This window comes from Stegostoma tigrinum, chromosome 8 (assembly GCF_030684315.1).
Source record: "Stegostoma tigrinum isolate sSteTig4 chromosome 8, sSteTig4.hap1, whole genome shotgun sequence".
Classification (NCBI taxonomy): Eukaryota; Metazoa; Chordata; class Chondrichthyes; order Orectolobiformes; family Stegostomatidae; genus Stegostoma; species Stegostoma tigrinum.
The window spans coordinates 44923538-44947355 of record NC_081361.1 but is presented as its reverse complement, the minus strand read 5'-3'; the positions used below and the strand labels follow the sequence as shown (position 1 = coordinate 44947355).

Genomic DNA, 23818 nt, shown 5'->3' with positions numbered 1-23818 from the left:
ATCCATGTTGACTAGGGGACTTGGTGGTGTAAAGGGTGACTGCTTAATTTTCCTTTCAAGTAAATTACTACATTTCAAACAAGCCCCAATATCTGTGAGACATTTGCACCATCCTGGACGTAAGACACCAAACTCATTTAAGCTTGCACTTTTATGAAAAATTAACATGTATAAACTACAATTCCTCAAAAATGCAAAAATGACCACTCACTTGCACGAGTCAATGACGTAAACTACATCATTAATTGTAATACTTGTTTCTGCGATGTTTGTGGCCAAAATAACCTGGAGGTAGTAAAGTATACTATTAAAACAAAATGTACTGTGTACAACATTATTAAACTAATTAAACTGATTCCTGTTCACAGAACTGTTCCAAAGCTCTTGAACTAACACAAAAGCTTCATCTGTTTTATAGATGTCACAGGTCGATCACTTGGTTTTAAGAACAGGGAAAATTACAGCACAGGAACAGGCCCTACGGGCCTCCAAGCCTGCACTGATCCAGATCCTCTACCTAAACCCGTCGCCTATTTTCCAAGGATCTGTATCCCTCCGCTCCCTGCCCATTCATGTGTCCGTCTAGATACATCTTAAATGAATCTATCATGCCTGCCTCTACCACCTCCGCTGGCAACACATTCCAGGCACCCACCAACCTCTGCGTAAAGAATTTTTCATGCATATCTCCCTTAAACTTTTCCCCTCTCACCTTGAAATCCTGGCCTCTAGTAATTGAGTCCCCACTCTGGCGAAAAAGCTTCTTGCTATCCACCCAGTCTATACCCCTCATGATTTTGTAGACCTCAATCAGGTACCCCCTCAACCTTTGTCTTTCTCATGTAAATAATTCTAATCTACACAACCTCTCTTCATAGCTAGTGCCCTCCATACCCAGGCAACATCCTAGTGAACCTCCTCTGCACCCTCTCCAAAACATCCACATCTTTTTGGTAATGTGGCGACCAGAACTGTATGCAGTTTTCCAAATGTGGTCGAACAAAAGTCCTATACAACTCTAACATGACCTGCCAACTCTTGTACTCAATACCCTGTCCGATGAATGAAAGCATGCCGTTTGCCTTCTTGACCACTCTATCCACCTGTATTGCCACCTTCAGGGTACAATGAAACTGAACACACAGATCTTTCTGTGCATCAATTTTCCCCAGGGCTTTTCCATTTACCACATACATCACTTTTGAATTGGATCTTCTCGCATTTGCCTGGATTGAACTCCATCTGCCATTTCTCTGTCCAACTCTCCAATCTATCTATATTCTGCTACATTCTCCGACAGATCCTTTCACTATCTGCTATTCCACCAATCTTACTGTCATCTGCAAACTTGCTAATCAGGCCATCCAAACCTTCTTTCAGATCATTTATGTATATCACAAACAACAGTGGTCCCAACACGGATACCTGTGGAACACCACTGGTCACAGGTCTCCATTTTGATAAACTCCCTTCCCTTACAGCTCTGTCTCCTGTTGCCTAGCCGGTTCTCCATCCATCAAGCTAGTACACCCTGGACCCTTCACTTTCTCCAATCAGCCTATCATGAGGAACCTTATCAAATGCTTTACTGAAGTCCACGTATATGACATCTACAGCCCTCCCCTCATCTACCAACTGTGTCGCTCCCTCAAAGGATTCTATCAAGTTGGTAAGCCATGACCTTCTCTGCACAAAACCATACTGCCTATCACTAATAAACCCATTTTCTTCCAAATGTAAATAGATCCTATCCCTCAGTATCTTCTCCAGCAGCTTCCCCACCACTGACGTCAGGCTCACTAGTCTATAATTACCTGGATTAGTAATTCTCCAGTCCTCCGGGACCTCACCTTTGCTTAAGGATGCTGCAAAGATATCTGTTAAGGCCCCAGCTATTTCCTCTCTCACTCCCCTCAAAAACCCGAGATGGGTCCCATCTGGGCCTGGCGATTTGTCCACCCTAAATGCCTTTTAGAATACCCAACACCTCGCCCCTACTTCTGCTGACTTGACCTACAGTAAACAAACATCTATCCCTAACCTCACCATTCGTCATGTCCCTCTCCTCAGTGAATACTGACGCAAAGTACTCATTAAGAATCTCACTCATTTTCCCCGACTCTTTGAGTAACTTCCATTATTTGTCCTTCAGTGGGCCAACCCTTTCTCTAGTCACTCTCTTGCTCCTTATGTATGAATAAAAGGCTTTGAGATTTTCCTTGACCCTTTTGCTAAAGATACTTCATGACCGGTTTTAGCACTCTTAATTCCTCGTTTCAGATTGGTCCTACTTTCCTGTTTTGGCTATGCTTAAAATAAAATCTTAACTACAAATCAAGCTTTTCAACCCTCTTTTCCTGCTGCGTTGGGTGGTTAAATCTCCACATCTAAACATTTGCTTCCACCAAACTTACTTGTTTAATACCAATATTAGGAATACATTGTAACCCGCTATCAAATAGATCCTTAGTTTTTTTTTGAAAAAGCGTATTCCACTTATCATTCATGAAATGCTACCATCTCAAAATTCAACAAATATTACAAAAAGGACTAGCACAATCATACAGCCAGACAAAATTACAGCCAAATGAAGCTTCATGTTCCTCATCCATATCATTTATAGATTTATAGCATCAGGCTTCACATTTTCGCGCTGGGTTCAACAGATATTACACTTGCAACAAATTTACAACTTTGAAACATATTCCTTACATATTAAATACAGAGTTGGTTCTGAATTATCATAATTTACTATCTAACCTTTCTGACTCCTGATGGCACAGGATCAAACACTCTGCGCTGTTCTTCCCTCGGAATCTGCGAATGTAATGGTAGAATTCTGTACCTATGGCTTCCTGTTAAATAAAAGGCTGATTTTAATGTACACTGTAAACTAAAAATGTACAGTAATTCTAACAGAAATTTAACTATAGATTTGCATCTGTAATACTGAAAACAAATCTGTGGTCTTTCAAACTCAGCTATGGTTTTGATGGTCCAAAGATATGTTAGCTTGCAAGGTGCTTTCAATACTTGAAGACAAAGTCAAGCATGACAAACATACTTGGTTTCCAGTTTCAATTCATTAAACACGCATGCCCTTTAGTTATTTCATAGGTTCCTAGATGTACATTTTACTACCAGATGAGAGCTTATATTCAAATGATTTAATGTATCAAATTTCAGACTAATTTGCTGTATAGTTGACTCAGCGCATAATTCTATCCTATCAGCAATACAAGTGTTGTTAAAAAGGTTTCTTCATAACTTCGAGAAAAAGCGTACAAACTTTCACCCTTATTTTGCAGCCCTTAAAATTTCATGAATTCTCCAGACTGAACTATATATAGATAAATGATCAATGACATAATTTCATGTGTAAAATACATTAATGTGAATATTATATGTAAAATGTGAAAAATGGTTTAATTTTCATGATACTGGTCTCACAGCACACATAGGAAAAATGAATTGACTAATCTCCTTTCTGCTGCATGACTCTGTGAAGTGGAGTTAAAATCACACATGTTGGGAAATGCTTTCCACAAATCAAGTCATTCATGGACCAGCACCAACAAAAAACAACCAAGCTTTAATACTCTTTCACCGAAAATGACTGATAAAGAGGAGGGATTGGGTGGCAATCTAGAGCGCAGCAGCAAAATTTCAACTCCATGGCCAGGATGTGTACTTAAAAACATGAGTCCTTTGTTCAGACATTTAAAAGTGTTTTCTAGTCTCTAATGGCTCAGTGAGTTTGCAAAGTAAATAGCTGAACCTTGAAGATTTGCCTCAGGTTTTTGTCATAATTCCTTGAATTGCAATTGAGTCAGATCTCACGTGATACGCCAAGGAGGATACAAAAATTGGTTACAATGCCCTTGTTCAGGAAGGTGAAAAATCATCCATGGTTCCAACTCTTAACCATTACAAATCTGGGACAGTTCATGTGACTGTGCATCAGTGACCAATAGCTGCACAAAATATGAATTTGAGAGTTCAGAAATAATAGGAAAGGAGAAAATAGGAAGATATTAACAACTTTGAGGAAATAAAAAGCAGTTTGATTGAATTGTGAAAAAGAAAAGCAGAAACAATCTTGTGCTAAACCTTCTCATATACCTTCTTGTGATTGAATTGGTAGCAAGAACTAACGGTCTTTTGCATGCAGATACGGTGTGATCCGGGAGAGGAACAAAAATATTTCTGTGAGAAACCCACTCCTCCCAAGTAGTAAGTTCAGGAACCAACATAAAAAGACTACTGACATTCGATGTAAGTATCATAAGAGGAGGAGGAGGAGAAGAAGAATAAAAATATTTATTTCAGGATGTCAACAAATAAAATTGAAAGAATTGCAACACAGAAACAAGATAAAGACATACCAAAGTACGGGTTTGTTTCCAAGTGTCTTTGCATAGCAAAAATTAAGTTCCAGCCTGGTAAGAAAACAAGAACTGCCCCATCAACATTCAGTGTTTCAATATACTTCAGCAATGCTTCTATTAGTTCAAAAGGAGTCTCCTTTTCACTCATTTGAGCCATAGCACGTTTGGTTTCTGTCTCATAGTCATCACCACAGATATTGTTACAGTTCACCTAGCAAGGCAGAGATTAGTTTTTGAGAGTCAACAAACTTAAGAGCAATTTTAAACTGATTATGCCAAACTTCAATAGTAATCAAAGATCTGAGTTGATAGTTGTTCAAGTGATTGGCAAATTGCAACTCCAAAACAAGCACATATTATCCTACCATTTTGCTTAATTATCATGAACAATAGCTATTCAGATTAGATGAAGATTTTTAATTTAAACTTCAAATTTCTTAAACTTAATATTATTTGGATGTGCTTTGAAACGGTACATATTACTGGTCTGGCTAAGTATTTCTGCTGTGGGCTTGCTTGACTATAACATTAATTTTCAAGTCAGGACCCATACATCTGAGTACATTGTACTTCTACTGCTGTTCCAACCAAAATCAGGTATTACCTGATTTATGATCAAACAGTCAAATTAACAGATTATGCAGAATGAAGATCCTTACCTGAATGAGGTGCAATTTTAGGGGATGATAATCCAAATGTACTTTGAGTACCATACCACTTGTGTCACTTTCAAATGACAACACTAAATTTAATTATGTACAAAATAATAAAGTGCACTGAACATTGCTATTCAATTCATTGCAATGATTCCTGATATTTACTTTTAAATCTGCAGTCTACTCAATTTGATAAATATGGGAATGTGTGGAAACATGTACTAACTACTTGAGACGGTGTTCTTGTTTTAAGTGAATGCTGTGGATGAATAATTTTGCAATAGTTTAAATACCCCCAGACAAAAATTAGATTTTCTTACCTCCTCATCGTCACCACCACCATCCTCATCTTTGTCCTTTTTCTTCTTGTCTCTTGGAGGAGGAACAAATCGAGTCATCTGAATACAGTCTTCTAAGAAATATTCTGGAATCATCAATTAAAGTATCTGAAGTAGTAGAATTACTTCGGCAGCACAGTAACATTAAATAATCAATGATTTGAATATGAAAAATAAAAAGACAACTGTTCAGCAATTTTGAAGTTCTACAGCTAGATTATGCGGTCTTCAGAAATTCCTCAAAATGTTTCCAATCTTTTGGGGATGATGCTCCACACTTCAAAGCTTTTTCAGTTTTATAAATCTTGCAAGCAAACAAAAACAGATAGCTTCAACAGCTATTTTATAAAACATTATTTCACTGAAGTAACAGTATGCCGCACAACTTGTTAAATCTACTCAAGACAACAGTGCCAAAACAAACAATTTCGCTGAACAAGTTAAACAATCTAGAATGTTTTTATAGTATACCAAAGAATAATTACTCATTTATTTTAAACAGTCTAATAAACGTTAAAACCACGAATGCCAACAGTTACTCATGCCAATTTCCCCCTTTCTTGAAAAGTAGTTAAACCTTACAATGTTTAAGGCAACTTTTGTAGGGATTAGGTCAGAAGTTAGCTTGGCGATGAATGTTGCCTATAAATCGTTCGATTGTATAATAAAATTCTCAGTAACTAAAATTTATTCAAACAAATAACCAAAATATGAAGATAATAAAATGCGAGGCTGGATGAACACAGCAGGCCGAGCAGCATCTCAGGAGCACAAAAGCTGACGTTTCGGGCCTAGACCCTTCATCAGAGAGGGGGATGGGGGGAGGGAACTGGAATAAATAGGGAGAGAGGGGGAGGCGGACCGAAGATGGAGAGTAAAGAAGATAGGTGGAGAGAGTGTAGGTGGGGAGGTAGGGAGGGGATAGGTCAGTCCAGGGAAGACGGACAGGTCAAGGAGGTGGGATGAGGTTAGTAGGTAGCGGGGGGTGCGGCTTGGGGTGGGAGGAAGGGATGGGTGAGAGGAAGAACCGGTTAGGGAGGCAGAGACAGGTTGGACTGGTTTTGGGATGTAGTGGGTGGGGGGGGAAGAGCTGGGCTGGTTGTGTGGTGCAGTGGGGGGAGGGGATGAACTGGGCTGGTTTAGGGATGCAGTAGGGGAAGGGGAGATTTTGAAACTGGTGAAGTCCACATTGATACCATATGGCTGCAGGGTTCCCAGGCGGAATATGAGTTGCTGTTCATGCAACCTTCGGGTGGCATCATTGTGGCAGTGCAGGAGGCCCGTGATGGACATGTCATCAAGAGAATGGGAGGGGGAGTGGAAATGGTTTGCGACTGGGAGGTGCAGTTGTTTGTTGCGAACTGAGCGGAGGTGTTCTGCAAAGCGGTCCCCAAGCCTCCGCTTGGTTTCCCCAATGTAGAGGAAGCCGCACCGGGTACAGTGGATGCAGTATACCACATTGGCAGATGTGCAGATGAACCTCTGCTTGATGTGGAATGTCATCTTGGGGCCTGGGATGGGGGTGAGGGAGGAGGTGTGGGGACAAGTGTAGCATTTCCTGCGGTTGCAGGGGAAGGTGTCGGGTGTGGTGGGGTTGGAGGGCAGTGTGGAGCGAACAAGGGAGTCACGGAGTGAGTGGTCTCTCCGGAAAGCAGACAGGGGAGGGGATGGAAAAATGTCTTGGGTGGTGGGGTCGGATTGTAAATGGCGGAAGTGTCGGAGGATAATACGTTGTATCCGGAGGTTGGTAGGGTGGTGTGTGAGAACGAGGGGGATCCTCTTGGGGCGGTTGTGGCGGGGGCGGGGTGTGAGGGATGTGTCGCGGGAAATGCGGGAGACGCGGTCAAGGGCGTTCTCGATCACCGTGGGGGGAAAGTTGCGGTCCTTAAAGAACTTGGACATCTGGGATGTGCGGGAGTGGAATGTCTTATCGTGGGAGCAGATGCGGCGGTACAACCAAAATATGAATACTGAGTGGCTGAAATTTTTTGAAATTTATTATCATCACAAAAAAGCAACCATACAGAATTAATTTTTGAAACAGAGATAATGTGAAATGAATTAGTTATTTTACTTTATGTACCTTGAACAGGAAATGTTCTTCCAAATACTTCGATTATTGGACAATTAAAATAATACTCTCTGAACATGGTGGTGTCAATAGTTGCAGACATAAGAATAACACGGATGTCAGGATAAGCTTGGACAACGTCTCGCAAAACCACAAGGAGAAAATCAGTCTGAAACAGAATTAAGAAGAATTTTGCCTTTGTCTAAAATTCGTCTCATTTTTAAAAAACAGAAACAATGACAACCATAGTTAATAGCATGTGGTCAACCTTTGCAGCCTTCAAATAAAAACTGCCAGGAGCCCCATCAACTTAGAAGCAGAGTATGAAATGTGAACCACTGGTGTTGGTGGTCATTATTTTGAAATCTAAGCAAAAACAATAATTCATTCTACAAGTTATTGAATTAATAGTACAAACTTTTGTATAAGCACAAAGTATCTTTAAAATGATTGAATTCATTGTCATCAGTATCTATCGCAAACTTCATCAAATTCTTTCAGTTAATTTCGCAATGGCATCATGGTAAGGATCCCACTCTGGATCTGACTTTCAGACTTACCGAATGAAAACAAAACATCTCTTCCATTGGCCAAATCAGATATTATTCATTTTTGAAAGGTTTTCGTGCACTAATAACGTCCCACGATTTAATGACAAAAACCACACACAACAAACAGGGAGAATGCAGACTTCCACTCATTAAGAAAGTCTATTCTCTGTCACCATCCAGCTATTCTATTCAATATGAACATAATTTTTTACTGGCTTGTTGTACACATCCAAAGGCTTTAGAGGCACTGGTAGTACATCAAACGTTGATACCATTTATTTGTTTGCATCTTTTGATCTTGCTAAATGGAATGTGAAAAGTTCACGAGTAAGCCACATTCTTTACACGAGCCACTAGGATGCCTAACACACGCCATCGATTCATAACTCCACTCCATCCTCAAATCATTAAGTCACTGTTGTCTTTTGACACACACAAGAACCCTTGAAGAGAACTTCATTTTCCAAATAGTTATATATTCGGAAATTATTACAGGCTTTAACTTTCTTCCAACAGCTACGCAGACAAGAATCATTCAATCTGGTTTTCTAATGTCATATCACTTCACTAGATTATTTTCAAATCTTCCACTCAATTTTCTGTTAATATGATTTAATGGCTACTTTGACTTTTCCACTGATGAGTCACTAGAAGCTGGAAATTTTGACATTGGGGAATTATGCTAAGTTTTTCCTAATTTACTCGTGAGACATGGGTGCCGTTAGCTAGACTAGCATTTATTGCCTGTTCCTCTTTACTACTGAGCAGGTGGCGCTGAGCTACCTTTTTGAATTGCTGTAGTCTATGCACTAGAGGTAGTCCTACAATGTTGTTATGGAGGAAATTAATAAGACATTGAGCCAATGGCAATGAATGAACTGCAATACATTTCTGAGTTGGAATGATGAGTTGCTTGGAGAGGAAGTTGACGGTGATGGAGTTCCCATGTGTCTATTGTTCCTGTCCTTCTAAATGGAACTGGGTTTGGAAGGTACTGTCAAAGGATCTGTGGCAAATTTCTGCCATGCATCTCTTAGAGGACAGTCCCTGCTTCGCCTGGGCATTGGTGGCAGTGTGACGAAATTTTGTGGATATGGTGCCTGACATTTGTATGATATTAATGTTACTTGCTACTTGTCAGCCCAAGCCTGGATATTGCCCAGATTTTGTTGTACTTAAACATGGACTGTTTCGCTGTCTGAGGAGTTACAAATGGTGCTCTGAGCAATCTTGTCTTCTGCTGCAAAACCAGGCTGCAGTCCCATTTTAGTTCCACTAAGCACCTACAGTAACTATCTACTGGATTCATAGTTTGATTTATCCCACTTAAGTGAGCACATATGCAGTGCAATTCTGGTGATGAAGTAATTTTTCCAACGATCCGAGGCCCTCAAAATTGACTGGATTGCTCTGCAAAGACAGACAGCATGGATTCAAAGGTAAAATTACCTCCTTCAGTGCCATAATGTCTCTGTCTATTTTTATTCTACTTCTTAATCACAGAATCATAGAATCGCTACAGTGTGGCAGCCAGCCATTCAGCCCATCAAGTCTACACTAACCCTCCAAACAGCATCCCAACGAGACCTACCCTATCCTTATAACCCCATATTTCCACGGCTAATCCAGCTAACCTGTACATCTTTGGACCATGGGAGGAAACCAGAACACTCGGAGGAACCCACACAGACATGAAGTGAATGTACAAACACCACAGAGATAGTCAGCCAAGGGTGAAATGGAATTTGTGTCAGTGGCACTGTGAGGAGCAGTACTAACCACTGAACCACCATGCTGCCCTGGATATATCTCATAAATCTGTAAAATCTGTACTCCCTTCATTTTTTCAAAGATCTCTTGTTTTATATATAATGGGATATCCACACTCAGGGTAGATGATCAGAAGTGATATAAACCATCAAGAAACCTTCAGGTTGCTCAGTCACCTTAAATGATTCAATGGATCTCCAGTACTCCTTCTTATAACTATTTTTGAAATATTACTTCACGGCTCATATTGATGTCAGGCATCACATGCTTGCGTTTAAACATTCTGTTCTTTTCACCATTTGTATAAATGTAAGTTACGTCTGGCTCGTGTCTCCTCATCCCTTCCATGTTTATGTGCTTTGACCTTCTTCCCATTTTCCTATCACAAGATGGTGATATAATGTTAAAAGTTAGTGATGTTTTTAAATTTGAGTTAATTTGGTTGTCAATTAAATTATTCCCCTTAGATCAGTGTTTTCAATCTTACAGCAGTGCTAATGACCTATGCCCAATTATCACTGCAATTTAAGTGAAGCTTATGTCCTGTACACTAGGTGTATTGCGGAATGTCTCCAGGTTTTGACTGCTCCCATACGTATGTTAGAAACCTAACAGATTTCATATCCCCTTTTGCACCAACCCCACCGAATACCACACCTTTTCCCAGAAGGGTCAAGGCTCGAAACCTCAGCTTTCCTGCTCGGCCTTCTGTGTTCATCCAGCTCTACATCTTGTTATCTCCAAATTCTTTGCAGTTTGTTTTTCTTTTTTAATGTTACATTCTAGTCCTCAGTGCTGCCCACTCCAGTAATACTTTAAAATGTTCTAAAGCCAAATCTTAAGTTTAAGACTGAAGGCAAGAAAAGTATTAGAATGAATTGAATGTTGATTTGTCCAAGACATAAAGACTAGTGAACAGTATAGAAATGATATTAGTTACTCACATAATAAAGCAGAATCTCATTCAGGATTTCAGTCAGCTAAGCTTCAATATTTGAAGCTTTATTAAAATATTGCTTCGGCAGCATTCTGCATTTTACAATGATGTGAATGTTTGTGAACACATTATGTACATTGAAACTTTAACAGGATAAGAATCAAAAGCAACGTATGCTGAAAGGTACAAGGTGGGACCTGAAACTGAATCCAGTAAATAAGTATAGGTTGGAGAAGCCTCCAAGGCATTGGAATGCAAAAGAAAAAAGAGGGGGAAAAAAAGCCCAAGCGTTCCTCAAAAAAGAACGAAAAGAAAGCTAAAGTTGAAGACATAGTCATATTAAACACCCCGTTAAATACAAGGTATGCGCAAATACTCACATTAATGTCTCTTTCATGGATTTCATCTACTATTACATGGCTTATACCACGAAGACCTGCTTCTAATTTCCTCAACAGGACACCTAATAGAATACAATCATCATTAGTTTTAACAAGCATAAAGGCATTTATTTGATATGACAGGCTATTAGGTAGATTGCATGATTTGCATTAGGGTGCTGTCAGACCATGAAATAAAGGGATTTTATCTTTTGCAATTTGCAGAGGTTCTGCTGAGAAACGGTGTAACACATTTACAAGCAGTGCTTCATGTGCTTCTAATGTACTCAATAAATTTCTATGAGCTTCAAAAAATTACACCATGGAAACATTAAATAGATGCGGCACAGGTCATTTGGCTCATCATGATTGTGCTGGGTAAGAGCAACTCACTTAAAGACAATTTCCTGCCCTTTCCCCATTGCCTTGAACACCATCTCTTCAGACAAACTGAAGAATTCTAACTGTCTGCTCCTCTAATAAAAACAAGAATTTTAAAAAATGCTCATTCTGGCTTGATTTTTCTGCAATAAACCAGATGACGTGCAATACATTACTAACCCACAGTACAGAACATGATACTGCCATGAGGTCTTGGTAATATGGATTCAAAACGAACACTGTAACCACAGCTCTTGCCTAGTTCTTCTCCACGCTCACAACCAACACGCTCAGCCACAGACACAGCACTAATACGTCGAGGCTGGAAAATAATACAACAGGAAATGAAGCATGTTTGCATACATAAACATTTCAAGTACGGAGGGGTTCAATACCCAAAAAATTAGTGTTCTCAACAGATACTACTTAAACCATTTCCAGCATTTAAAAAAGTTGATTTCAGTTTTCAAACTATTATTTAACAGATGATAAAAGTATATTAACATATCTGCCTGAATGAAGAGGGTTATCAAACCCAAGATTGAAATGTGTACTGCAGTAGTGATTTTTTTTTTTCCTAGTTCAGCAAACAGTCAAATGCCAACAATGGAAATGCTACATTTATCTGACTGACCCAATATATCAAATTAGCATTCATTTGTTTGTGGAGTCAATTTTTTTTTTGGTAACATCATATTTACAGTCAACACGGCTTTGTGAGGGGTAGGTCATGCCTTACAAACCTTATCGAGTTTTTTGAGGATGTGACTAGAAAGGTTGATGAGGGTCGAGCTGTGGATGTGGTGTATATGGACTTCAGTAAGGCATTTGATAAGGTTCCCCATGGAAGGCTCATTCAGAAGGTCTGGAGGAATGGGATACAGGGGAACTTAGCTGCTTGGATACAGAATTGGCTGGCCAACAGAAGACAGCGAGTGGTAGTAGAAGGAAAATATTCTGCCTGGAAGTCAGTGATGAGTGGGGTTCCACAGGGCTCTGTCCTTGGGCCTCTACTGTTTGTAATTTTTATTAATGACTTGGACGAGGGAATTGAAGGATGGGTCAGCAAGTTTGCAGACGACACAAAGGTCGGAGGTGTCGTTGACAGTGTAGAGGGCTGTTGTAGGCTGCAGCGGGACATTGACAGGATGCAGAGATGGGCTGAGAGGTGGCAGATGGAGTTCAACCTGGATAAATGCGAGGTGATGCATTTTGGAAGGTCGAATTTGAAAGTTGAGTACAGGATTAAGGATAGGATTCTTGGCAGCGTGGAGGAACAGAGGGATCTTGGTGTGCAGATACATAGATCCCTTAAAATGGCCACCCAAGTGGACAGGGTTGTTAAGAAAGCATATGGTGTTTTGGCTTTCATTAACAGGGGGATTGAGTTTAAGAGTCGTGAGATCTTGTTGCAGCTCTATAAAACTTTGGTTAGACCGCACTTGGAATACTGCGTCCAGTTCTGGGCGCCCTATTATAGGAAAGATGTGGATGCTTTGGAGAGGGTTCAGAGGAGGTTTACCAGGATGCTGCCTGGACTGGAGGGCTTATCTTATGAAGAGAGGTTGAGTGAGCTCGGTCTCTTTTCATTGGAGAAAAGGAGGAGGAGAGGTGACCTAATTGAGGTATACAAGATAATGAGAGGCATGGATAGAGTTGATAGCCAGAGACTATTTCCCAGGGCAGAAATGGCTAGCACGAGGGGTCATAGTTTTAAGCTGGTTGGTGGAAAGTATAGAGGGGATGTCAGAGGCAGGTTCTTTACGCAGAGAGTTGTGAGAGCATGGAATGCGTTGCCAGCAGCAGTTGTGGAAGCAAGGTCATTGGGGTCATTTAAGAGACTGCTGGACATGCATATGGTCACAGAAATTTGAGGGTGCATACATGAGGATCAATGGTCGGCACAACATTGTGGGCTGAAGGGCCTGTTCTGTGCTGTACTGTTCTATGTTCTATATTTAATAGTCTTGCTAAAGAACCTCCAAAACCACCAATTGCTACATGCCTGGTACAAAATAACTACAAAGATTTAACTAAACCCAGAGAACACTGGTGAGCTTTTAAAAGTCAAGCCTGAATCTGCCAGTTGCCAGTTACACATGGCATCACAAACTTTGTTATATAATCAACTAGAAACACTTGCCCACAACTGGGATTATCTAGAATTGAGTAGACAGGTCCATCCCTTTGGAGATGGATTTGAAGAAGGTTAAGTGTATAAATATAATCGTAAGGACCAGGTTTAAACCAGTCAGCCTCTTCAGCCTGCACCACTATTCGATAAGATCATGGACAATTTGATCAATCGATACATTTGCCCATTCTCAACAACCTTTCACTCCCCTGCCCGTCAAGAATCTGTCAACTGCTGTTTTGAATATATTCAAAGGTTCTGCTTCCACTGACTTTTGAGCAAAAGAGCTCCAAAGACTTAGACCCTAAGAGAAAACTATTCACTGCGTCAGTCTTAAGTGGGTAAACTCATATTTTTAAAAAAGTGACCCTCTACTCTCACTCCCAACTGACACTCCTCCCACGAAAGCAAGTACATCTTTGAGACACTCATTTCAATTTAGCATTTCTCACACACCTGTGTGACTACAATATTACATTCCGATCCTTTGCCGCTTCTGATGTAGTCATCAAGGATGTATTGAGGAACCTGAGTAGTTTTACCACACCCAGTTTGACCTCGAATAATGATTACTGGATTGCAGCTGACTGATTTAAGTATTTCATCCTCAAAGCTTTTAACTGGTAATTGGCTCCTTTCATTCAGTATCTGTAGTGAAACACACAAAACAAAGTTATTATTGCCCAACTTTTAAGTTAAAAAGGACATGCAATCGGGCTTATACTGCCCCCACAATGACGTACTACCTTAAATGATTCGTGAAATTTACAATTAAAAACCTACTGGTACAGCAATATCTCGCATTTATGTGGAGGCTCTAAAGTAGCAAAACATCAGTTTCACAGCAGCATTATTCAGCAAATTTGACACCAGGAGGAAACAAAATTGTAGTCAAAGAGGCAAACTTAAAGGAATATTTAAAACGAAGACAGGGAGTGAATTTGAAAGCTCAGGGTCAAGTATCAATGACACAGCAGTCAAGAATGAGGTAATTAAAATCAGAGACTGATGAGTTGAAGGTACATACTTCAGGAGCTGTAAAGTCAGAGACAACAGAGACAGATAGGATGGAACACAGCATAGAGAGATTTGAACTTTAAAATTTCACTCCTGTATTCATCATAATTAGATGCAGTAAAACTGTAAAAGTTAATTTAGTTTCAGTTTAGAAATGGGAACTGATTTCCACTGTTTCTTCCTTTCCATTAGCAGTCCAGTATGGAAACAGAACCAGAACCTGAGTGTTTAAACAGGGCAATGAGAAGTTTCCATTGTCATGACAATGGCTAGCAATTTCTAATTGGAAAAGACTGACACAAACATTAAAATATGGACAATGGTCTAGATGCAAGACTTTTAATACAAGATACTTTTGGAAAGGCTTAAAAAAGTTCTTGGGAAGGGGTGATAGAGATTCAGGAAGATAACAAAACTCTTATTCGATAGGCTGCATGCCTGGCAACATTGCATTTCCCCTTACTGCTGCACTGAAGTATCAGTCGAGACTGCACATAAATTCATAATGGAACTTCAACCCAATTAACATCAGTACAACAAACTAAGCTGGGTCACACAATAAGTCACGTCATATTTTATGGAAAACCGTCAAGTGATTCAATACTAATTAGTACTTCAATATAATGGCTGAAATTGTTTTACGATATTATTACAAAGTACATATTAGAAAGGAAAATGGTACCTACATGTTGTAGATTGCTATCATTCTGCATCTGGAATTGTAGCTCATTCTTTAAGTCCATACTGATTTGTTCCGGTGTTGCCTATTAGAAGTACAATTAGGTTACAACGGTCCATCTGACAAAATTTACTTGCTGAGGACAAAGTTGTTGCTAAAGATAAGTGATAAAGTCCATAAATCTGTAAGAGGAGCTTCGATATTTCATCTGCAAATTCAATTCCAAAATCCATAAACCAACTGACAGAATTACTTTGTAAAAAAGTTCTATTTAGGTACATGCCCAGGGTGGTGGGGAAGGGGCTATCTTCAAAGCAATTTTTTGACAAAGTTACTGTATGGTAGCTTGCAGCTGAACTTATGGTTAAGTGGTACGAGCAGGTAGAGCCAGACAACTTGATAAAGAATCATTTATTGTTGCATATAGCAAACGCTGGTGGAGATGAAAGGAGTGAACAGGTGGTAAAAGACGACTGACAACAATTTCAGGGATGTACAACAGGTCATGGTCTCTCCTCCATTATGTCAGACAGTAGAAATATCTCTGTAGCCATTACACCAAAACAATTGAGTTTGCAAATGAGTATCTGTTCATGATCAGGATATTCTGATGACCTCTGGGGCTGAATTTTAAAAGATCTGCTCATAAAATTCATCTCCATATTTAATATAACTGAACAAATTTAATTAACATTCTTATAAAGAATAAACTGCTGCTCCCTTTCTTACAGTATCATGGAATTTCAACCTTGTTACAGTGCAGGAGGCCACTCAACCCATCATGTCTACACCAGTAGCAGGAAATTCAAAACAAGGGAGATACTGCTACTCCCATTTCAGCTGCATTGGAAAAGTTACTTTTCAATGTGATTTCCCTGTCCTATTGACCATGCTGTCAAAGCTTTGCAAGGCTTCCCTTCACTGAACATCGCAACTGCTGAATGAACTTTACTGAGCTGGACAATTCGATGGACATGCTCACTTGTTGATCCTGTAAGGGATTTAATTGCCTTTTAATATATTTTGAAACGCTAATAGGTGTTTCTGAGAGAATGCAAGAATTCCATAAGAACTCTTCCGACTGCTCTCCAGCCCATAAGAATTTTTAATCACAATATCATGAAAGTGACTCTCACTGCCCCTCTCCAAGGATTTTCTGGCCTCTGAACACTCTCTGCTGCAAAGGCCCTGTTTTAAAGCCTACCCATATGGGCCACTGAGAGTCATTGCCTCCACAGGTAACAGTGAGGGCTTGGAGAGCTTCCCATTCAACAGTTAACCATAATCAAAGACTCATACTGGATACAATGACCCAGAGAGGTCCACTACACCTATAAAGGTCACAAACCCAGTGGGCACAGCCTATGATAATCAGGCAAATAGCCCAAGGAAAAGTTGGCCAATGGATTTAATGTTTTCTGATGGGCAGATGTATGCTGCAGACTGGTATCTGTATGCAGTTAATAAAGCAAGGAACAGTTACCTTTCATGTTTACTGACCCACATATATCAGCCAAGAAACCGACAAGTTCATAGAACATAGAATCCTGACAATGTGAAAACAGGCCCTTTGGCCTAACAAGACCACACTGACCCTCACAGTGTCTCAGTCACACCCATTCCCCTAATATTCACCTAGTCTGCACATCCCTGAACACTATGGGCAATTTAGCATAGCCAATCCACCTAGCCTGCATGTCAATGGACTGCATGAGGAAACCAGAGCACCCAGAGGAAACTCACACAGACCGGGGAGAACATGCAAACTCCACACAGACAGTTGCTCACGGATGAAATTGAACTTGGATTCCTGGCACTGTGAGGCAGCAGTGCTAACCACTGAGCCAAGACTAATAGATAATGGATGAGAGAGCACTCACTTCATTTGAAAAGATGAATCAGATTTTAATGTGTATGATCAAAGTCCAGACATTCAGGTCATTGCATTCTACCATACTCCCTTAATGTTTTATCTACTTTCCTAATAATGGGCTCATGTTGGGCATGGGGATCCAGAGGTGGGATATACAAGGAGGGTTAGAATGGAATGAGATACAAAAAAGGTAGAATGAGTGTGCAGAAATCTGAAAAAGGTACAACACACAGACGACTCTTAGGTTGATGGAAGCTAAGTTATTTCTAAAATGCCAACTACCCACGGACAAAACAAAACGTGCAAGAGGAATAGCGCACACAGCACCAGAAAAGTTGAGCGGATGTTGCTCTTCACAATTCTGTGTTATCAACTGTGTCTATATTTGGAAAATACAAAAGTATGGATTTTACAATATTCACACTTCGAGCAAATTTTACTTCTTTTTCTGGTATCACTTACATAAGCAAGAGGCCCTTCATCAATATTGCTACTGGTCCAAGGGTTCCAGTTGACTTGAGGCGGTGACCATGGCACAACTCCTGCGAAATTCTGCCGCATTGATGGCTCAAATTGGGCAAGCTTCCCAATAGTAAGTGAAATTGGATTATTAGGGTCTTCAGGCTACAGAATCAAATGAATGCAGTTAACAATGTGCATACACAAATCCAGTAAAGCCTTGAAAACATCACCATGCAAACACATGTATCAAAGTTTCAATAGTATTTCGTCCACCAAAATCGCCCTCTCAGACCAATTCTAAGTTTTCATTTGTATTTTCCTCCTTCCTTTTTAGAAAGGAATTCTCTTAGTGATTTGACAGCAAAACACAATTATCACACAAAATGAAAACAGTCTGTGTGCTTTCTATTTAGACATGCAAGACATATAGTCCCCACGTTTTGCCCCTCCAAATTCCTTTCAAATGCCAACAAGAAAATCTATTTTCAGGTGCCCATAGTAACTGTCTTTGAACTTGGTCATTCAGAGCTCCCCAAGAATGATCCAATGCAAGATCTCCCTCAGATACCTTCTTACTGTGAAAAGCTACTGGCCTCCACTTATTACACGGATCTATCAGGCATCAGGAACAAAACTGGGTCCCATCATGCAGTGATCCTACAATACATGGCATGACTGCTTTGATCAGTATCAAAAACAGTAAATTTTACTTTACCATGTAGCTAATGAAATAAGGACATCATTGATACACAACAAATGACAGTAACAGAAGAATATTAAAAGGAAGTGTTTTCTTCCTCAACATTTCCAGAAAGTTTCAATTTATATACAGTCGATTAAAATAACAAATACTTACTGCTGGTACAAGCTGCAATCCAAGGTCATTTACAACAGATTCCAGCTGACATTCCAAGTCACTAGCAATATTTAGCTGATATGGCTCCACCTGAAGAATAAATAAAACCAACTGAAAATCTTTAAACCATTTAAGGGGCAGCACAGTGGCTCAGTGGTTAGCACTGCAGCCTCACAGCACCAGGGACCAGGTTTGATTCCAGCCTCCGGCAACGGCCTGTGTGGAGTTTTCACATTCTCACTGTGTCTGCGTGGGTTTCCTCTGGGTGCTCCAGTTTCCTCCCACAGTCCAAAGATGTGCAGGCTAGGTGGATTGGCCATGCTAAATTGCCCGTAGAGTTCAGGGGTGTGTGGATTATAGGGGGATGGGTCTGGGTGGGATGTTTCAAGGGGCAGTGTGGACTTGTTGGGCCGAAGGGCCTGTTTCCACACTGTAGGGAATTGAAGCATACCTTTCAAACTTGAAAACGCTGTCTCAGAAAAACAAGTAACAGAATATCATTCCAGTCAGAAATAGTTTCCTACTGATATGTTGCAAGTTGTGAAATTTTGGATGGAACTGAAACCTAAGAGCTAAAATGATGCTCTCTGGTCATTCAAATAAATCTCAACAGCCTGCAAGAGGCTAATTGAGTAAAATGCAGACCATAAAATTCTTCACTCTTTAGAAATTACAAAATTCCACCTCATCCACTGCTTTCCTGCTCCTCAAAGCCACTAAAGGAGGTATGTATTTTCCCCTTCTTTTGGTTCCTGAACTGGTACAACATTCCATGAGAGCTAGGCATTCTTCAGTATCACTCCCATGCAGTCATTCCTCATGCATAACATCGATTATTACAGTTAATCACCACAACTACGTCTTTTTCTGATATCATACAGTATTCATACGTACAACAGGAACAAAGGGATAATGGTGTGGATCAGGAACCGTGATCCATTCTATGCCCTAATCAGAAGACAAGGACGCACTGTGACCCAAATGGGTACAAGAAGTTCATGTTGAATATATTCAAGACAGACACTGATAGATTTCTAGAGATCAAAAAATATCAATGAGGACAGTGTAGGAGAAAGACATTGAGGTATCCAAGCTCAAAGGGCCTACTCGCCTATTCGGCTTCTATTCCCAAGTTCCTAAGCCGTGACTCTGCCACTTAGATGAAAGGATAATGAAGAGAAGACAAGACAATCAAATTAGTGACCTCCCAAGTCTGCTCAAGTATTCATTGTAAAATTTATTGAGATGCATGGGGGATAAAATAGTTATTTTGTAGGTCAGCTTAGGGCATAAAAAGCTATTTAAACAGCCATTACGCAGGAAGCCGCAATAGAAGAAAATTTCATAAAATAATAACGTTTTCTTGCACTGTAGAAATGTACAGAAGTCATAAAATACTCCATGCTAGACGCATTAAAAGACTCACCTTCTCTGTTTCTTTCTTCTTTGTATGTCCAGTAAAAGCTTCAAACACCCCCAGATGGTAAAGCTGTCTGACCAACGACAGTGCACATGATTGCGCAGCCAGTTTTTTATTTGAACCATGCTCACGGGCTGTAATCCCTTAATTTCAGGAGGAAAGAAAAGGAAATCCGATTTATGTTTCAGCATGAATTTCACAATGTTATTTTTGCAGCATATGCGAATTCATGAAGTTCCCGAAATAACGATTCAATAAATAAAAGTCACTTGAAGCAATAAGATGCTCTGGAATTCCCTGATAATTTCTGGGGTATAAAATTGTTGTTACTGTTTTTCCTGTAATGTACAAATGTCAGGATTATCATTGTGTATGAATGTTTATTTCTGTCACTACCATTTTGCTACACAATCAAAAATCATCCCTGTAAATTATGTAACAACTTAACTTTTAATGTCAATTATGTATACATACAGAGATAATAGGAACTGCAGCTGCTGGAGAATCTGAGATAACAAGGTATAGAGCTGGATGAACACAGCAGGTCGAGCAGCATCAGAGGAGAAGGAAGGCTGACGTTTTGGGCCTGATCCTCTGATGCTGCTTGGCCTGCTGTGTTCATCCAGCTCTAGACCGTGTTATCTATTTGTACATACGTTTATTTTCGAAGTTTGTTCATTATCTTAAAGTTTGTAAACTATACTTGGAACATTCTGTTAGCTGTGCTGGTTTCTTCCTACTCATTGATTAAATTCTGTCCGGAAAAGTGCACCTGGCATAAAGGAATACATCCTTGAGTAAGTGAGCTTCAGCCAAATTACAATGGCAACTGGTCATCAGTTAGTTAGGACGAGAATGGATAATCTTTCTCATAGCCACATATTCGCACTGCACCTTAAAAGTACTTGTCAAGAAAATAATCTAAATAGACAATTGCACAGAAACAAAATTCAAAATAATCTTAGGTATGGCTATGAGGAAGAGGAGAATTATTTGAAGTGTATGACACAAATAAGATTCTGATGTGTCTTATTTTCACTTTCAAGTGAGACTTCAAATGAATGTGTCTTTATGTTTCAGAACTAGTTTTAGGTTTTCAAAGAAGGGTCACTGGACTCAAAACATTAACTCCTGTTTTCTCTTCATAGAAGAGACCAGACCTGAATTTCCTTGAGCAGTTTCTGTTTTTGTATATTTTATCTCTCTTCAATCACTGTAATGCTCAATGTTTCCTCTGACTTTCAGATGCTACTTGCTCATTTTGGACGGAAGAACAAAAAAAAAACAGAATATTTAACTGTAGAAAACTCCAGAAAGCTGCAACACAAAAGGATTTGGGGGTACTTGTGCACAAAACACAGGAAGCCAGCATACAGATGTAGCAGGTAATCAGGAAGGAGAATGGAACGTTAGCCCTTATTTGAAGGGCTTGGAATCCAAGAGGAGGAAATTCTTCATGCAAACATACAAAGTGCTGGTGAGACCATATCTGGAGTACTAAGAGCAGTTTTGGTCCCCTTATTTAAGGAGAGCTATCATTTCACTGGAGGCAGTTCAGTGGCATTTCACGACGATAATGCCTAGAATGGAAGGACCGTCTTATGCGCAAATGCTCAACAGGTTGATACTCTACTCACTGGACTTTAAGATTCAGAGATGCTCTCATTCAAACATATAGGATTCTTAAGGGTCTCGACAAGGCAAATGCTGAGACGATGTCCCCTCATGGGAGGATCTAGAGCCAAACAGCATAGGCTCAGATAGAAGGAGTACCATTTTAAAGCTGGGATGAGAGGGAATTGTTTCTCTCAGCTGGTTGAGTCTTTAGAACACCTTGCCACAGAAAACTGCAAGGGCAGAGTCTTTACATATATTTAAGGCTCAGATAGATTCTTCATCAGGAGAATGAGTGGTTACGAGGAAAGGGCAAGAAATGGACATGAGAAATGTCAAATCAGCTATGATCCAACTGAATGGCGAATGGACTCGGGGGGGCCAAACAGCCAACTCCTGTTCTTATGCTTTATTGGCTAAAATTAATTTCATTGTACTTACCTTGTTGGGCATTTCCAAATTTTGCATCAGCTTGGGGAAATCTCCCACAGAATTAGAAAAAGATACAAGGAGGAGAGCAATACCCAGCAATGGATGATAGGAATATACTGGCAGAATACTGCAGATATACTGCCCATTGAAAAACTTGAAAATAAAGTCCTTCAACTTTAGAAAGCAATCCCAATTTTAAACAGTTACATCAAGAATGATCAGTTTTGTTCAAGACATTTCATTAATTCAAAAGATGAATGTGATTTGCTGGGTTGATGTTGATTCAGAGACTTGCACATGGCAGCTGAGCTGTTATTGCGGCTTGTTAAAATAACTTTGTTTATAAGGTCTCTAGTCAAGAGTAAAGCTATTTACATCAAAATTTAAATGGGTACTTACTTCTTCCCAGCTGTCTCACGTGAATAGTCATCTCTGCAATAAAACTCCTGAAAATGACATGCACAACATGAAATTAACGCTGTCATTTCAGCACTTCCACTAACCCACTGATATTGAAATTTATAATAAATTTTATTAATGCCCAGTACATTCTGAATAATAGTAAACAAACTGTTTTTATTAAAACAACAGGTGTAATTGTTTAAGTGACAATATAGCACTCTGTGCACAGGAGGCAAAACTGCTGAAAACAGTGATCTAGAATTTGAGAGAGTTTAAATGTCCCCTATGTTTGAAATTCTCAGCAGGTCAGATGTCTAAACAGTAAACAAACTCATACTTCAAAGAGATCCAGAAACAAATACAAGCATCAGTTAAACAATGTCAATTATTAGCATATTACTGGCATAACACTGATGGCTAAGTCACGAGTTGTGGAGAAGTCACAACTGTCATTAGTGAACATACTCACTTCTGAGCTTATGGTGAGGTCATTGATGAAGTCACCCCTGGGCCAAGGACACTGCCCTGAGGAATGCGTACGAGTATTTCTTGGAACTGACTAAGTGACCTCCAACTACCATAAACACCGTTGTTCATGTCAAGTATTTCTCGAAGTTCCAAACATTACTCCAAGCTTTCCCTGAATCTTATTAATTCCAGTTTTGCTAGAGCTCCTTGATGCCATAATCAGTTTAAATACAGCCTTGATATGAAGGGCAGTCACTTTCTCCTCACCTGTGAATTCAGCTCATTTGTCCATGTTTGAACCAAGGCTGTAATGAACTCAGGAGCTAAGTTGCTCTGCTGGAACCCAAACTGAGCATCAGCAAGCAACTTATTGTTGAGCAGATGCTGCACAATAGCACTGCTGATGATACCCTCTATCATTTTACAGATGATCAAGAAGAAATTATAGGGTGGCATTTGGTTAGGTTAGATTTGTCCTGCTTTGTGTGTACAGGACATACCTGGACAATTTCCCACACTGTCGGTAGATGCCAATGTAGTCTAACTGTTCTGGAATTGCTTGGCTAGGGTCACGGCATGTTCTGGAGCACAGCTCTTCAGTACTATTGCCGGAATGTTGTCAGAGCCCATAGCCTTGGCAGGGTCCAGTGCCTCCAATTGTTTCCTGATATCACATGGAGAGAATCAAATTGGCTGAAGACTGGCATTTGTGATGCTGGGGACCTCGGGAGGATGCCAAAGACCATTCCAAAACTGGTAGGGATTACATTGTATGGAAGTCATTACATCTCACAAGCCAAATTTTGGCTATTTTTTATCATCCTACTGTAAATCACAATTAAGTGCAGCAACTTAGGAAATCCAATGTTTGCCATATACAAATTTTAGATTTTTTAGAAATATTTGCCAATCATGGCATGGAAGCGTTTAATAAATTCCACACTCAATTATGAATTCGCTTTTTACCTGTGATACAAACAAAATAAAGG

At 39.8% G+C, this 23818-nt stretch overlaps 1 protein-coding gene across 5 annotated transcripts in view; it reads right to left on the bottom strand.

Annotated features, from left to right (window-relative positions):
* The window catches only part of dhx9 (DEAH (Asp-Glu-Ala-His) box helicase 9), a 67094-nt gene that overhangs the window by 13606 nt on the left and 29670 nt on the right, over positions 1-23818 (bottom strand). For all 5 annotated transcript variants that reach the window (XM_048538887.2, XM_048538889.2, XM_059647842.1 and 2 more), the window contains 13 exons: positions 22359-22405; positions 19920-20056; positions 18494-18583; positions 17638-17799; positions 15310-15387; positions 14063-14254; positions 11653-11794; positions 11092-11174; positions 7466-7622; positions 5365-5468; positions 4386-4599; positions 2761-2855; positions 212-285 (listed from right to left, as the gene is read on the bottom strand). In XM_048538887.2, coding sequence (XP_048394844.1) covers positions 212-285; positions 2761-2855; positions 4386-4599; positions 5365-5468; positions 7466-7622; positions 11092-11174; positions 11653-11794; positions 14063-14254; positions 15310-15387; positions 17638-17799; positions 18494-18583; positions 19920-20056; positions 22359-22405 — 1575 coding nt within the window. The remainder of the gene's footprint in view (positions 1-211; positions 286-2760; positions 2856-4385; positions 4600-5364; positions 5469-7465; positions 7623-11091; positions 11175-11652; positions 11795-14062; positions 14255-15309; positions 15388-17637; positions 17800-18493; positions 18584-19919; positions 20057-22358; positions 22406-23818) is intronic.